The 16,482-nt window shown below is 46.9% G+C and overlaps 1 protein-coding gene across 12 annotated transcripts in view; it reads right to left on the bottom strand.

The window, feature by feature from the left end:
* Positions 1-16,482, bottom strand: part of LOC123757946 (ras-specific guanine nucleotide-releasing factor RalGPS1) — a 144,029-nt gene that overhangs the window by 32,299 nt on the left and 95,248 nt on the right. For all 12 annotated transcript variants that reach the window (XR_011231017.1, XM_069338758.1, XM_045741927.2 and 9 more), the window contains one exon: positions 6,195-6,327. Coding sequence is in view for 11 of the 12 variants with exons in the window: in XM_069338757.1 (XP_069194858.1) it covers positions 6,195-6,327 (133 nt within the window). In the remaining variant the exon portion in view is untranslated. The remainder of the gene's footprint in view (positions 1-6,194; positions 6,328-16,482) is intronic.

Genomic DNA, 16,482 nt, shown 5'->3' with positions numbered 1-16,482 from the left:
AGTAGAGTAATAAGTAGAGCCAGTAATGCACTACTTGGCCTAGTATGCAAGTGCTGATTTGCCTAATTGGCAGAGTGTTTTTCGTTATTTTCAATCGGTTTATTTTAATTAATATTATTATATTACATTGATAATTTGAATTACTGACAGTTATATGATGGAAAGTTTTATCATTTCAGAAGATTTTTTTTTTTAGAAAAATATATAACTTTAGAAAAACTCAGCTAATCAGGCAAATCAGGCCTTGCATAGTAGGCCAAGTAGTGCATTCTGGCTATTAGGTACAACATACGTAGAAATGTTTAAGAAATTAAACATTTGAAAAATACCAATAATGAGCACACAGACCAAACATTTGGATACTCTGGACTAAATATGAACAGTGACTATACAGTAATAAACTAACAAGTCCAGCAACTCCCACACACAAATTGTATCAAGAGACTTTCATCTTAAATTACTGGCTGATAAAACATCAAAATGTGCAGTAATGCGTGGAGATCACACACTGCCACATGGACAGGCAGTCACGATGAACATACTCCTCCCAACTCGTCCTCTTAAAAATAATGTCACTTTTCGCTCGTATGCGCACTATGGCCGTAATGGACGTAATTTGAAATTAAATCAGCTCACGAAAGTGATGTACTGTCCCGTTTTCTGTTTGATTCCGCCGACTTACTCGGAAAGGTTTGGAGAGGAAACTTTCAATTAACGTTTTTCATGACGTTTTGAAACTAAGAGAATTTCCTGCCCTCCTAACCTATCAGAGGACCCTTAACTTATTGTTTTAGAAAAAATCACAAATTAATTTTAAATTTTTTCATTTTTAAATTACGTCCATTTTCGGCTGTACAGAAAACGGCCAAATTCAGACATAATTTGTAAGCGAACAGGTTGCTCCTCTACACTGCAACCTCACACCTTCACAAGAGGGCAGATACAGGTGAACAGTGAGAGTTGGGTGCACGAAAAGGACTGGTTGGTTCTCGTCACACTTCACACTCGTTACTCAAGAAAGGTGTGATCCAACGTTCATGGTGGATAAAACTCAATACATTAACTTCTTTTCTTTACAAACAAATTCATGACACCAAACATCTGAGCTTCATTCAGTTGGTTAATAATGTTACCTATATACAAGTTGTAGTGAAGCAGACACGCATGACTTAACCCTGCAGCACTAACTATAGTCTAGCTGCATGACTCATGTACAGCTACTGCCATACTGACAATAATAGCAATGGTATACTGTAGAGAAATGCTAAGATGAGAACATCATTTGAAGGTGATGTTTTGCCTACAAAATATGTCTGCTCTCATCTTCATGTTTCTCTACAGCATTATAAAAAAAATTGTGCTCCCTACTACAATTATATTGTTTAAATACACTACACCAGCCAGGTGTGCATGTGAGCACCACCATACACCAGCCAGGTGTGTATGCGAGCACCACCATACACCAGCCAGGCGTGTATGCGAGCACCACCATACACCAGCCAGGTGTGCATGTGAGCACCACCATACACCAGCCAGGTGTGTATGCGAGCACCACCATACACCAGCCAGGTGTGTATGCGAGCACCACCATACACCAGCCAGGTGTGTATGCGAGCACCACCATACACCAGCCAGGTGTGTATGTGAGCACCACCATACACCAGCCAGGTGTGTATGTGAGCACCACCATACACCAGCCAGGTGTGTATGTGAGCACCACCATACACCAGCCAGGTGTGTATGTGAGCACCACCATACACCAGCCAGGTGTGTATGTGAGCACCACCATACACCAGCCAGGTGTGTATGTGAGCACCACCATACACCAGCCAGGTATGCATGCGAGCACCACCATACACCAGCCAGGTGTGTATGCGAGCACCACCATACACCAGCCAGGTGTGCATGTGAGCACCACCATACACCAGCCAGGTGTGTATGCGAGCACCACCATACACCAGCCAGGTGTGTATGCGAGCACCACCATACACCAGACAGGTGTGTAATAATGTACGAGAATAATAAACTAACTTTTAGACAACATTAACTAACATTTAGACAAAGTTGGAGCATTTGTCTAGTAGATTATTCACAAAACATTTGAAAGAGTTTTAGAAAATTTAAAAAACCGAGTTCAATGTCACACATCATATGAGGTTTTGCACAGTTTAAGGGTTAAGAGGAACAATACAAAAGTGTATTGTGATAGAAGATTGGATATATTATAAAAATCTATAACACCCATCTATTAATCAGGATACACTATATGATCTGAGGGAAATGAACACCAACACTTCACCAGCTACCCCACAACCTCTCCTGCTGCTTCAGACCAGGTGTGCAGTGCTCTGTCAACTGTTCTAAACACTACAAACAAATACATTCACTCATAATATAAATAATAGTAATAGTAGTAATGTAAGACAGGAATAATAATATTGTAAGAGGAATAATAATAATTCAGTATTGCAATTCATTCATCTGCTGGATATGAACAAACCAGCAAGACATACTCAATTATTGCAGAGTGCACAGTGAACAAATATATCTTGTGATGTGTTCTGTGGGTGCTTAATTGAAAAAGTTGCAGCATTCAAATGATGGAAGCAATTCATCAGGTCCATAAGAAAACAATGACTTCCTCAAAGTTATCACTTAACATAATATACCACAACTGACCTTAATGATGCATTTGTTATTCAACCACTCTCACAACTCCCACCTCATCCCCCAGCACACACTACACCCCTTATCCCCCAGCACACACAACACCCCTCACACTACACCCCTCATCCCCCAGCACACACAACACCCCTCATCCCCCAGCACACACAACATCCCTCACACTACACCCCTCATCCCCCAGCACACACAACACTCCTCACACTACACCATCATTCCCCAGCACAGACAACACCCCCTCAGACAACACCCCTCATACCCCAGCACACACAACACCCCCTCACATAATCTAGTAAATCCAATATGCACTACACCTACCTTGTCAGCAAGTACACCCAACACAAATAGGCAGTAAGAACTACTTAACACATATATATCATGATTCATGTGCAACCGAGGTAAGTACAGAACTAATCACCAGTCACACATGTTCAGTATTTACCCATTTACGTAGACTAGTGGCCTCGACGAGGACAGGAAGCCGGCGGCTTGTTTAAGGTCCTCTCACTTGCCTTGATGATACTTTCTAGGGACTAGTATGAACCACACACACACACACATGTTCAGTATGAACAAGTCACACATGTTCTATATACAATTTAAAGTGAGCCAGAATTACCAATTACTGTACTTTACAATAACACAGATTCACACCTATACACAGATTTAAAACAAAACAATGCTATAAGCTATTGCTGGTAAGATTTGGAAGTTATACATTTAACATTGCAGAGATGGTTAGAATGTTGAACATTGCACCACACTGCAAGGCTGGAATATAGTTGCCCCCATCACCCAGCTTTGCATGCAGGGAAGGCAATTTGAAAAGAGAAGTTAAAAAGAGCTTACAGACAAACATAACCACTGAGAACCTAAGTGAAAATATTGCACACCAATGTTTACCAATAGTAAATGACACAAAAAATATGCAGAAGTAATTTAAAAGCAGTAAAACAAGAGCAAGCAATTATCTACATCACAGCTCTGATAACTGAACGTGTAAAAATACTATGTGAGAAACCCCTCAGGCAACTCCGTATCAACGACAAGCTGGTGTGGTGGGTCATGCAGTGAAGTCTCTCACACCATCAAACATCTAACAAAAAAAATAATGACTGAAAATTGATAAACAAGCTAAGCACGAATGGGACCATTACATGATTTATGTATATAATTACTTCTTCTCCAATATATTTAAGAGAGGCAAATATACAAGTGAAGGAGGCATTCTTCTCAGCACCATTTTCTGGCTCGAGACTTTTTATGGGGGTCCATGACCTAAACGGAATCAACTTCTTGAATGGAGTTGATTGTAGAATTGCCAACTACCTATAAAACTGTCGGAAGGAAACTGGATGTATCACACAGCAATAACAAATATCACAGCTTTACACATAGCCACAACACCCTCGACTCGTGCATAACAAACATCACACATATAGAAGAATACTGCACATATGGGGGGGCAATAAAATAATACAAAATAGGGCATTTGTTAGCAAGGTGTTTGCAATTATATCAAAATACAAACTTTATCAAGATTTTCTAAACTGTTTACACAAAAATATAACATGTAAAAATTTTGCTTCAATTTGCAAAATAGAATATTAATAAAATTCTTGCTTTAAATGGAAGAATATGCAACACATTATATTATTAGTGTTACAGTACATGTACAGTACATGTATAAGCAAAGCCAACTGTCTTGCACACTACACCAAAGTACAGTATAGAAACATACTGCCCATGCAACAATACTCTATTTTAGTCAAATAAAACACAGCATATTTTAAGGTCTATGGTAATTCTCATTTTTTAGCTCCAGACAACATAATTATAATTTTTTAATAATCAGTCCAATCCACACATTTAACAAAAAGTATGAAAACCTACAAAAAATATGTAAATTCTTTCCTTGTCACAGGAAACAATACAGTGTAATACAGTATACAAAAATAATATTTTTTTTTTAAAGTTAGTATTGGTAAGATCTGTCTTGGGTAATCAGCTACTGTAAATGTGTTTGCAAGGGTCGAGCTTGAGCCCTTTGGTCCTGCCTCTCAGTCCTTAATCAGCTGGTATACAGGTTTCTGTACTGTATAGAGAAATACTGTATCGAGATATAGGGTTATAGAGATATCACTTCAATAGTAACAAATAGTACATGAATGCAGATGGCATGACATATGACAGGGAAACTCCAGGAGAGGGTACATTAAATGCAGGCACACAACATTTCCAATCATAGAAATAAAACTTTTACAAATAACATAGGATGTAATCTAAGAGGCTATAAAGTGATCAGAGAGAAGAAACAGGGGTGGAAGGAGACTGCATTGTTATTGAAAATGCAATAACGTACTAAAGATATGTTTCAGGTAAATGTAGCTAATCCATAGGACTGATCATGTGCATGGTAACAAAAGTAGACAAAAGGATAGTGATGGTAGTCATGTATATGCCCTCACTAGCACCAGGAAGCCCAATATAGTCTGAAGACCATAGAAAGGTCAGTAAAGGTGACAAGTAGATCAAGCTCCGAGTACTCTGTGATTTTAACCACGGGGACATTAACTGTGTAATTTAGGATCCTTGAAAAAGAGGATGACCCATGGATGCCAAAGTGGACATTACTCTTAGAAACGTCTTGAAACAGGTGATAACACAGACAACAACTGGTTAAGGGAAAGGGTGAATAGGTAATATTAGACCTGGTGGTCATCCAGACTAAGACAGATATTGAGCAGATACAATATGAAATGCTAATTACCACTGTTAAGATTTTGTTTTCACAAGTGTGGCAAGAGATACTGTTTGTCACATAAAAGGACTATAACAAATGACTTGTGGTTCCAGCTGAATACACTGCCCAATTACAATACAGTATGTTTTATCATATACAAAGTGCTGTAAGTTTCAAGTCAATATGATGAGGTGGTCTCAAAATATTGTAGAAAAAAACAGTAAAATTAATAAAGCAAAACAAGATCATCAAAGTGCTACACTACAGTACCGTATTTCAACAGGAACTATACATTTTCACTATTGATAAATGTTTCGAGTCAACAGAATGAGGCATATTGAAAATATTAATGACAGAGACATGATAAACTAAGAAGTACTCACATCAGGGACACCTGTGAATCCCCATACTGCAATTATCCCAATGTTAATACACCACTATAACCTTCGATAATTTATTTCAGCTTCTTGTAGATCAATCAATCATCAATCAATCAATCAACCTACTTGCAATCAATCAACCTACTTGCAATCAATCAACCTACTTGTTTGTAATCTCTTCCATTTAATCCTAATTACACAGAGTAACCATAAGGAAACAAACTGGGTAATCCCTTAATATTCCCTTTACAAATTAACATTAAAATCCTGTTATGAAATGAGATGTAATATTAACATTGAATGTCGGGAGGTGACCCATGACCTGAGGTGGCAATACAGCCCGGCTTGACACTTGCTGGTTGAGCAGGTCAACCGGAGCCAAGACTGACCTCATTAATGCGGAGAGCAGCGAGGCTGTCACAGGATACGTCTCGCGGCATCTCGGAGTACCTCATCTTGGCGTAGCAAAGAACTGCTTGTGTTGTCTCTGGCGCCACAGCTGACATGGGAACCCCGCCAAGCCTGTAACAGCAACATACACAGTTACACACCTGCCCACGCCACCATACTTACATATACTACATGGATAAACATTTTCATTGTTTAATATGTCCAATATTCCTAATTTAGGTAGTATGTACTTGAGCCGCCATGCATTCGCCCTCTCCCCACATCCCTCCAAAAATGTGTATGCATTTTGTAATATATATTATATAAATCTGGATAAACAGAACTGAAATATTTGGATATTAATATCTTACTGTATTCATATCCCTGTACAAATTGATTACAGAACACGAAGCGTTGATAACTATGCCGTGAAACACACAGATAGGAAAAGAATTTGCAAATCAAGTCTAGTCTCATCTTTATGAGTGTACACAGGCGTAGTTGTACATGCAAACATGTCTACTGACAGATGCAGAGAGACACGAGGCAAGCTGACCGGACAACACGAGAGACAAGACTAGCGGGAGGGAGTAAGGGTGGGTCGACAAGGCACGTTGAAGACCACTACAACCGGCGGCTGGAGACCTAAAGTGTGAGCGTGGTGAAGGCTGAGGATTTGTGTGTGTGTGGATGTGATCTCCATCAGAGAGTTGGAGAGTAGATGGATGAGTGAGCGGAGGGTGGAAGCCACAGACAACTGGCAATGCAAGGTGGTAACATTCCTCACGGGGCTCCATTTATTGAGGCCATCGATCACTTTGGCCCGGCAACCCCCCCACACCATCAGGCTAGACTATGTGTATTCGCCTGTCTTTACCCGTTTGTCTGCATGTTTGTGTCTGTGTAAGTGAGGAAAAGCGAGAGAAGCTAACTGCTTGCAAGGAGAGTTTCAGCTCCCAAGTTCTGCTTTTCAGTGGTGTTACGACTTGCAATTTGTTAACTGTCAAATTCCAGTGGGAGCACACTGTAACCCACCTGTATTACTAGTCATCATGTGTAAACATTAAGATGGAGGCTCCTACTTCACCAGTTACACCAGACACTTGTATCATTGTGGGGCCTAGTAATGGTCGCCTCTGGTGCTTTGCTTCTAATTTATCTCCGTTCTTACTTTCCCAGTCTGACTACAGTTCTCTTCTTGTTGTCGAACACGTATTCTCTCACCTTGTTCTGTATGCCACCAGTTACTCCAGCTGGGTTTGCAAAGTTAATGCTGTAACCTTCTGTCAGGTACAGTGTCAAAGGCTTTCTGGCAATCAAGATGTAGTCAGCCCATCCTCTCTTTCCCGAGACATGAATTTCCTTTCATGAACCCGTTGCAGCTTTGCCACAGAGACTTTCCCTATACCCTAAGACGGCTCAGAAGGTATATTAGCCTGTAGTCAAGTGCGTGCGTGCACGCCTCGTTACCATCTGGCAAAGCACTCAATTACGGCTCTTTCAGAATGCATGACCTTGTTCCCATTCCCGGCCCACTACGGGCTCACCATAGCCTGTGCTAGTTGGAACTTTTGTTCCGAGCTGCTGAATCCTCAACAACAACGTCTGACCCCATATTCCCGCCATTCCTGACTACACCACTCGATCGCCGCCGCCGCCGCCACCCCAGACCGTCTTCCTCTTCCACGCCCCACAGCACCCACCACCACCACCACCACCAGGCCCGCTACACCCACTAACACAGGGTAGGGCGTGGTGGCAGGCCTACACGGGAAGGGAACTGTCAAGGGAAAACGCCAAGCCCCTGAACGCCGACTATATAGCACTTTGAAGGGATCAGGATAAAGATTTGGGATGGGACGGGGGGAAGGAATGGTGCCCAACCACTTGGGCGGTCGGGATTGAACGCCGACCTACATGAAGCGAGAAATAAGAATAATGGTAAATGCAGAGGGCCTATTGACCCATATGAGGCAGCTCCTATTTATAACCACCCAATCCCACTTATATACATGTTCAACCCACGTTTGAACCCCCAAGGGACCCCACCTCCACTACGCTACGCGGTAATTTGGAAGGGAAAAAACGAGGTTGTGGATCTACCGTCCAGACCAAGTGGTTAGGTGGCCTACATGGGAGCAGATGTTGGGACATGGGAGCAGATGTTGGGGCATGGGAGCAGATGTTGGGACATGGGAGCAGATGTTGGGGCATGGGAGCAGATGTTGGGGCATGGGTGTAGATGATAGCGTGGGTGTGGGGGATGAGGGGTAGTAAGGGAAGGAAGGTGTAAGTGTCAGGAGATAGTGTATCAACTGCATAATGGTAAGGCTATTTTGGTGCCCACTCGCTCACGCATGCACCCGCTGACTCGTAGCCAGACATGAATCACAGCCTGATTGTACAGGTATCCTTTGGTGGTGTTTATGAAGCTCTCTCTTGAAAACAGTGAGAGGCCGGTCTGTTACGCCTCTTATGTTTAGAGGAAGAGTGTTGAAAAGTCTTGGGCCCTTGATGTTGATAGAGTTCTCTCTCGGCGTATCTACTGCACCTCTGCTTTTGAACAGGGTTAATTTCCATTTCCTGCTATGCCTCCTGGTCTCGTGTCATTATTTCCCTGCGCAGATATGGAACCAGTCCCGCTAATATTTTCCCAAATGTAAATCATTAAAAGTAAATCACAAATGTAAATCTCCCGTGTGCTATAGCGAATACAGATTAAAACAAATTTAAGCGGTCCCAATAATTTAGACATATTATCAAGTGGATTCAGGCAGTAAAAAATCGCCTTCTAGGTTGGCAACTTCTTCAGTTTAAATGGAGCTGTTAGTGTGTAACAATATTTCACCCTAGAGAACACTAATGTCTTAAAAAGTAGCCTCATTTGTGTCAAAAGTTCTTGTTATCCAACCTGTTATTTTTGATGTAGGTGTGAACGCCACTTTATCGTTTCAAGAAACAATTCCATAAATATCTAGGGCCCCAGAGCCTTCAAACACGGCCTACCTTGAGGCGAGGCCCAGGATCATGCCCCCGCGGCAGGCGTTCTCACTACGACTCTCAACAGGGCCATGACTGGGCCCTCAGTGGTCCCAACCCTCCAAACTATACTTGATCAACCTGGAATTCATACGCGAAACTGCGCCCAGCGGCGTCTAGCAGTGTGGTTGATCAGAACACCAATCAGGAAGCCTGGTCAGACACCGGGCCGCGGAGGCATTGATCCCTGGACCACCTACAGGTGTGCCTCACTTCTTTTATGTCTTACTGTCACATGCATACCCATCATCATTCTTCCTCCTCCTCCTCCTCTACCTTCCACCACCACCTCGTCCTCCAACACCACCACCTCGTCCTCCAACACCACCACCTCGTCCTCCAACACCACCACCTCGTCCTCCAACACCACCACCTCGTCCTCCAACACCACCACCTCGTCCTCCAACACCACCACCTCGTCCTCCAACACGTCGTCCTCCAACACCACGTCGTCCTCCAACACCACCACCTCGTCCTCCAACACCACCACGTCGTCCTCCAACACCACCACCTCGCCCTCTTAACGCACTATTGATTGTTGCTTCCGCTAACTCTCACACATTTTCTCCTCCGCTCTAACATTTCCACTCAGCTTCTTCCCGTGCTTCCTGGTGGTGCTCCCTGGTGGTGCCCTCCCTGGTGGTGCTCCCTGGTGGTGCCCTCTCTGGTGGTGCCCTCCCTGGTGGTGCCCTCCCTGGTGGTGCCCTCCCTGGTGGTGCTCCCTGGTGGTGCCCTCCCTGGTGGTGCCCTCCCTGGTGGTGCCCTCCCTGGTGGTGCTCCCTGGTGGTGCTCCCTGGTGGTGCTCCCTGGTGGTGCCCTCCCTGGTGGTGCTCCCTGGTGGTGCCCTCTCTGGTGGTGCCCTCCCTGGTGGTGCCCTCCCTGGTGGTGCTCCCTGGTGGTGCCCTCCCTGGTGGTGCCCTCCCTGGTGGTGCTCCCTGGTGGTGCCCTCCCTGGTGGTGCTCCCTGGTGGTGCCCTCCCTGGTGGTGCCCTCCCTGGTGGTGCCCTCCCTGGTGGTGCTCCCTGGTGGTGCCCTCCCTGGTGGTGCTCCCTGGTGGTGCCCTCTCTGGTGGTGCCCTCCCTGGTGGTGCCCTCCCTGGTGGTGCTCCCTGGTGGTGCCCTCCCTGGTGGTGCTCCCTGGTGGTGCCCTCTCTGGTGGTGCCCTCCCTGGTGGTGCCCTCCCTGGTGGTGCCCTCCCTGGTGGTGCTCCCTGGTGGTGCCCTCCCTGGTGGTGCCCTCCCTGGTGGTGCCCTCCCTGGTGGTGCTCCCTGGTGGTGCTCCCTGGTGGTGCCCTCCCTGGTGGTGCTCCCTGGTGGTGCCCTCTCTGGTGGTGCCCTCCCTGGTGGTGCCCTCCCTGGTGGTGCTCCCTGGTGGTGCCCTCCCTGGTGGTGCCCTCCCTGGGGGTGCTCCCTGGTGGTGCCCTCCCTGGTGGTGCTCCCTGGTGGTGCCCTCCCTGGTGGTGCCCTCCCTGGTGGTGCCCTCCCTGGTGGTGCCCTCCCTGGTGGTGCCCCCTGGTGGTGCCCTCCCTGGTGGTGCTCCCTGCTGGTGCCCTCCCTGGTGGTGCTCCCTGGTGGTGCCCTCCCTGGTGGTGCCCTCCCTGGTGGTGCTCCCTGGTGGTGCTCCCTGGTGGTGCCCTCCCTGGTGGTGCCTCCCTGGTGGTGCCCTCCCTGGTGGTGCCCTCCCTGGTGGTGCCCTCCCTGGTGGTGCCCTCCCTGGTGGTGCTCCCTGGTGGTGCCCTCCTTGGTGGTGCTCCCTGGTGGTGCCCTCCCTGGTGGTGCTCCCTGGTGGTGCCCTCCCTGGTGGTGCCCTCCCTGGTGGTGCTCCCTGGTGGTGCCCTCCCTGGTGGTGCTCCCTGGTGGTGCCCTCCCTGGTGGTGCCCTCCCTGGTGGTGCCCTCCCTGGTGGTGCTCCCTGGTGGTGCCCTCCCTGGTGGTGCTCCCTGGTGGTGCCCTCCTTGGTGGTGCTCCCTGGTGGTGCTCCCTGGTGGTGCTCCCTGGTGGTGCCCTCCTTGGTGGTGCTCCCTGGTGGTGCTCCCTGGTGGTGCTCCCTGGTGGTGCCCTCCTTGGTGGTGCCCTCCCTGGTGGTGCCCTCCCTGGTGGTGCCCTCCCTGGTGGTGCTCCCTGGTGGTGCTCCCTGGTGGTGCACGGTGGTGCCCTCCCTGGTGGTGCCCTCCCTGGTGGTGCCCTCCCTGGTGGTGCCCTCCTTGGTGGTGCCCTCCCTGGTGGTGCTCCCTGGTGGTGCCCTCCCTGGTGGTGCCCTCCCTGGTGGTGCCCTCCCTGGTGGTGCCCTCCCTGGTGGTGCCCTCCCTGGTGGTGCCCTCCCTGGTGGTGCTCCCTGGCGATCTTGCAGGCACAAATATTAAATGTACACACAATTGTATCTGTTGATTGGATATTGAGAGGCGGGACCAAAGAGCCGAAGCTTAACACCAGCAAGTATATCTAGGTAAGAACCCCCTCCCCACCCGCCTCTGACGTCATAATTAAGGATGAAGGAGGCGGGTTTGTCTCGCCTGAAGTGACTCAGGAGCGACCTCTTGGTCACACCCCCTTGTACCCGGCGTGTGTGTGTACACCCTCTCACACCCCCTCTTACACACACACACACACACACACACACACACACACACACACACACACACACACACACACACACACACACACACACACACACACACACACACAGCACTGGGCCAGGGCGCTGCACACAGCCTGGGGAAAAATGGAGGAAAATGGGAGAGACAGGAGTGCCAAAGAGGAGGGGGGAAAGGATAAAGAAGGGAGAGGGGAGAAGGAAGGGAGAGGGGAGAAGGAAGGGAGAGGGGAGAAGGAAGGGAGAGGGGAGAAGGAAGGGAGAGGGGAGAAGGAAGGGAGAGGGGAGAAGGAAGGGAGAGGGGAGAAGGAAGGGAGAGGGGAGAAGGAAGGGAGAGGGGAGAAGGAAGGGAGAGGGGAGAAGGAAGGGAGAGGGGAGAAGGAGGAAGGGAGAAGGAAGGGAGGGAGGGCGGGAAGGACGGGAGCATGGAGAGAGCAGTGCCTGGGTAACACTAGACAGTGAAACATTGAGGTAAATCCCCATAGAAGTGTACATCATGGAGTAGATGGCCTGTGTATGACCAACCATCCTGTGTGACGGGGATTTTAGCATCCCGTAGCTAGTTGTTTGACCCACACTGTACTTCCCTTCATATAGTCTAGGGGAGCGGCACAAATGCACATCTAAATGTGTTAATAATAATAAAAAAAGACTAGGTCATAACAAAGGGTTTAGAATCTTTTGTATGGATACCATCTCACATAAATATAAGCCATCATAATGACACAGACATTCCAGCAAAATTAGCGTGTAACAAGGATGACGTTGAATTAGAGCCAAGTATCCCCATCTCTGTTGTCAAGACTCTATGGCTCCTAACACTCAGATCTACATGGAGAGAAATTACGCACTCCCAAAGGCCTGAAAGCATAGCATAAAATGCTATGATTTGTTTAGATCCGAAACCTATATTTATGGACAGCACAGAACGTTCACCAGACTGTGCGACACAGTGGTTGCCAGGGCCAGGTTGGGTTACCGTTACCTGTGGCAGGTGGCTACAGGTGACGGATCTCCCAATCCTGAGCACTCCAGGTGCACACCCTGTGAGCAGGAGCTGCGGCATGATCTCCCACACTACATCACTCAATGTCCAGCCATTAGACCCTTCAGACCTGCCGGTGTGAGGTGCCTGGAGCATCACAGTTTACTCACTATCGTGTTCTTGAGCACATCCTCATAACACAGCCAAAGTTGTAGTGCAGGTTACACATCACACGACCCTGTACAACTAACCATCCTGCGAGATGGACAGTTGTTGGTGTAGGAAGACGAAGCTGCGGCTTCACACCAACTACGTGACACCATATAGTCTACGGGACCTCCATAAATGTACAGGTGTTAAAACATGTGTTAAAATGCACATGTGTTGCACGCATGTTAAAGCATCCCAGGACACAAATCTTGCCGCTCATTAAACGAACATTTATAAAGTTGAGACACATGCTAACACACTAGTACCAGAGAAAAGAAAAGAGGAAAACAGAGCAATATATATATATATATATATATATATATATATATATATATATATATATATATATATATATATATATATATATATATATATATACCTGCGGATACCAAATGTAACAAGCAAGAGGCGGGGCTACAAGCGTGGCTGTGATGGGTAATAGTGGACACAACAGGTGAGCACACAGGCAGCAGGGAGTGGTAGTGGGGTAGATAAGGAGCCACACAGGTGAAGGAACTCCCAGGCGGGGTACCACCACCACCACCACCACCACCACAACACGGGGCTCTCAACCCCCCTCTTTACTCCTCCAAACCCCCACCACCACCACTCCCTCTCTTTAATATACACCAATCCCCCCCATCCCCACACACCCCAGTTCATTGATAGTTGAGGGGCGAAACCGAAGACCTCCCCCCCCCCTCCCAAGCACAATTAAGGGAGTACACAACTTCCTTAATTGTGGACCCCTTCCAATCCCCCCCACACCCTATATACCCCCAACACCCAACATGCCCCCCACACCCTACGTGACCCCCCCCCCCCACACACACACACACTCTACATGCCAACAGTGAACTCTCGTGACAAATTACCCTCCCCCCCACGCACTCAACACACTCACAGACACATCAACAAACTGGAAAAGGTGCAAAGACATGCTACTAAGTGGCTCCCAGAACTGAAGGGCAAGAGCTACGAGGAGAGGTTAGAGGCATTAAATATGCCAAAACTCGAAGACAGAAGAAAAAGAGGAGATATGATCACTACATACAAAAAAGTAACAGGAATCGATAAAATTAATAGGGAAGATTTCCCGAGACCTGGAACTTCAAGAACAAGAGGTCATAGATTTAAACTAACAAAGTTACCAGAGAAATATAAGAAAGTTCACTTTTGTAAACAGAGTGGTAGACGGTTGGAACAAGTTAGGTGAGAAGGTTGTGGAGGCCAAGACCGTCAGTAGTTTCAAAGTGTTATATGACAAAGAGTGCTGGGAAGACGGGACACCACGAGCGTAGCTCTCATCCTGTAACTACACTTAGGTAATTACACACACACACACACACACACGTGATCCTGTGGTCCCGGGTTCGATCCTGGGCGCCGGTGAGAAGCAATGGGCAGTTTCTTTCACCCTATGCCCCTGTTACCTAGCAGTAAATAGGTACCTGGGAGTTAGTCAGCTGTAACGGGCTGCTTCCTGGTATGTGGAAAAAAATAGTAGTAGTAGTTAGAAACAGTTGATTGACAGATGAGAGGCGGGCCGAAAGAGCAGAGCTCAACCCCCGCAAGCACAAGATGAATACACACACACACACACACAGTTAAACATAAGACAAAGTTAGAGAAGATTCAGAGGTATGCCACCAGACTATAGTCCCAGAACTGAGAGGTACGAGCTACGAGGAAAGGCTAAGGGAGCTGAACATCCCGTCCCTGGAAAACAGAAGAGTAAGGGGAAGAAGACATGATAACCACCTACAAAATTCTCAGGAGAATTGACAATGTGGACAAAGACAAACTATTTAGTACGGGTGGTACGCGAACAAGGGGACACAGGTGGAAACATAGTACCCAGATGAGCCACAGATATTGGAAAGAATTTTTTCAGCGTCAGAGTAGTTAACAGGTGGAAGCTGACTCCATACACAGATTTAAATGTAGATATGACAGAGCCCAGTACGCTCAGGAAACTATACACCAGTTGCTTGAGAGTTAAGAGGTGGGACCAAAGAGCCAGAGCTCAACCCCCGCAGGCACAACAACTAGGTGAGTACACCTGCACGGACACAACCGCCCTAACCCTAGAGTGGTGGTAGGAGAGCCTGGCGCTGCTCTCGCTCTCCCAGACCTTCTCCCGTGTGGGAGTGTCGTGCCGCCCTCCCTGTCGCCTTCACCACTCGGCGGGTGGGCGTGGAGGAGCACAGACAATGAGATGGGCGCCACCGTCGCTCACGGTAGTGTGTCTGTGGACCACACCAAGGTGTACCTCCCTCTTAACACCTCACACGCCTCACACACTCCCTCTCAACACCTCACAACTCTCATATACAACCATCCCAGGACATTCTCCAACTCTCTCACATAGCAAATGTATATGTCAACTGTCATATATGTCTGGGGTCCAGACCTTTCTTGCACTCAGCCCCCACCACACCACAACCCACATCCAGCCCCCACCACACGCCTAGCCCCCACCACACCTCCCCCACCACACACCCAGCCCCCACCACACACCCAGCCCCTACCGCCGTTCACCCACAACTCCAATACTAAACAAACCCGTTGTGAGGCCTCAGCCCACGCTGGGTCAGAGTGTGGCTCTAACACACCTCTCATATTAACATCCAGAACAAACACGAGGACAAATGTGTTTAAACTTGTCAACAAACAAGACTTAAACCTACAAACACCAGCAAAGTTCCCTTCATAAATGGCTTCCTAATAGTCAAACATAATGTATGAAATATTCACACACACACATACAAGAGCTTACACCAACAATGAACTCTGGATACCCTAATATAATTGATATAGAGTAAATTACTGGAGGCATTATAATGTCAGTATATAAAAGAGGAAGTTGTATGCACAGAACTCTTAGTTGACAAATGAGGTGGTGGAGGTAGTTGGAATGATGGAAGAGAACACGAACTTGGTCATTATGAGTCTAACATACAAACCTCCTTGTGTAAATGAAACGGTTGAAGTATTCAACCCGTTCTCGCACTTTATTACAGTCAATATTGACTTATTAAATACGTGCATATACCTATAATAGATTAAGTAATAATTGTAATTACGAAGCAATAAGATGCTTATCTTAACATACTAAAAAGGTTAGGTAAGGTCGGTGTTTTCTATGAAGCTTTTCAAGGTAAACTAGTATGTTTAGTATGTCACATAAGCACGTATTTCATAAGTCAATATTGACTATACGAAAGTGCGAGAACGGGTTGAAGTATTCGAAGAGCTCAACACGAGATAAATGACGTAATGAGAGCGTCTCGTGGAAAAACACACACCACACAGAGGATCTAGAAATAATGGTGTGGGATGACCTAACTGTTTCAAGTGAGTACAACAAGGTAAAGGTGAGGAAAGGTTATCTTAAGATAACCAAGGTGACAGGACGCACTACGAGGACCTTAAGTCCAGGGACGTGACCACCATGGTCCTGC

Source organism: Procambarus clarkii, chromosome 40 (assembly GCF_040958095.1).
Source record: "Procambarus clarkii isolate CNS0578487 chromosome 40, FALCON_Pclarkii_2.0, whole genome shotgun sequence".
In the NCBI taxonomy this organism is placed as follows: domain Eukaryota; kingdom Metazoa; phylum Arthropoda; class Malacostraca; order Decapoda; family Cambaridae; genus Procambarus; species Procambarus clarkii.
Note: the sequence above shows the minus strand (reverse complement) of the source record. Positions and strands in the feature narration are given on the sequence as shown.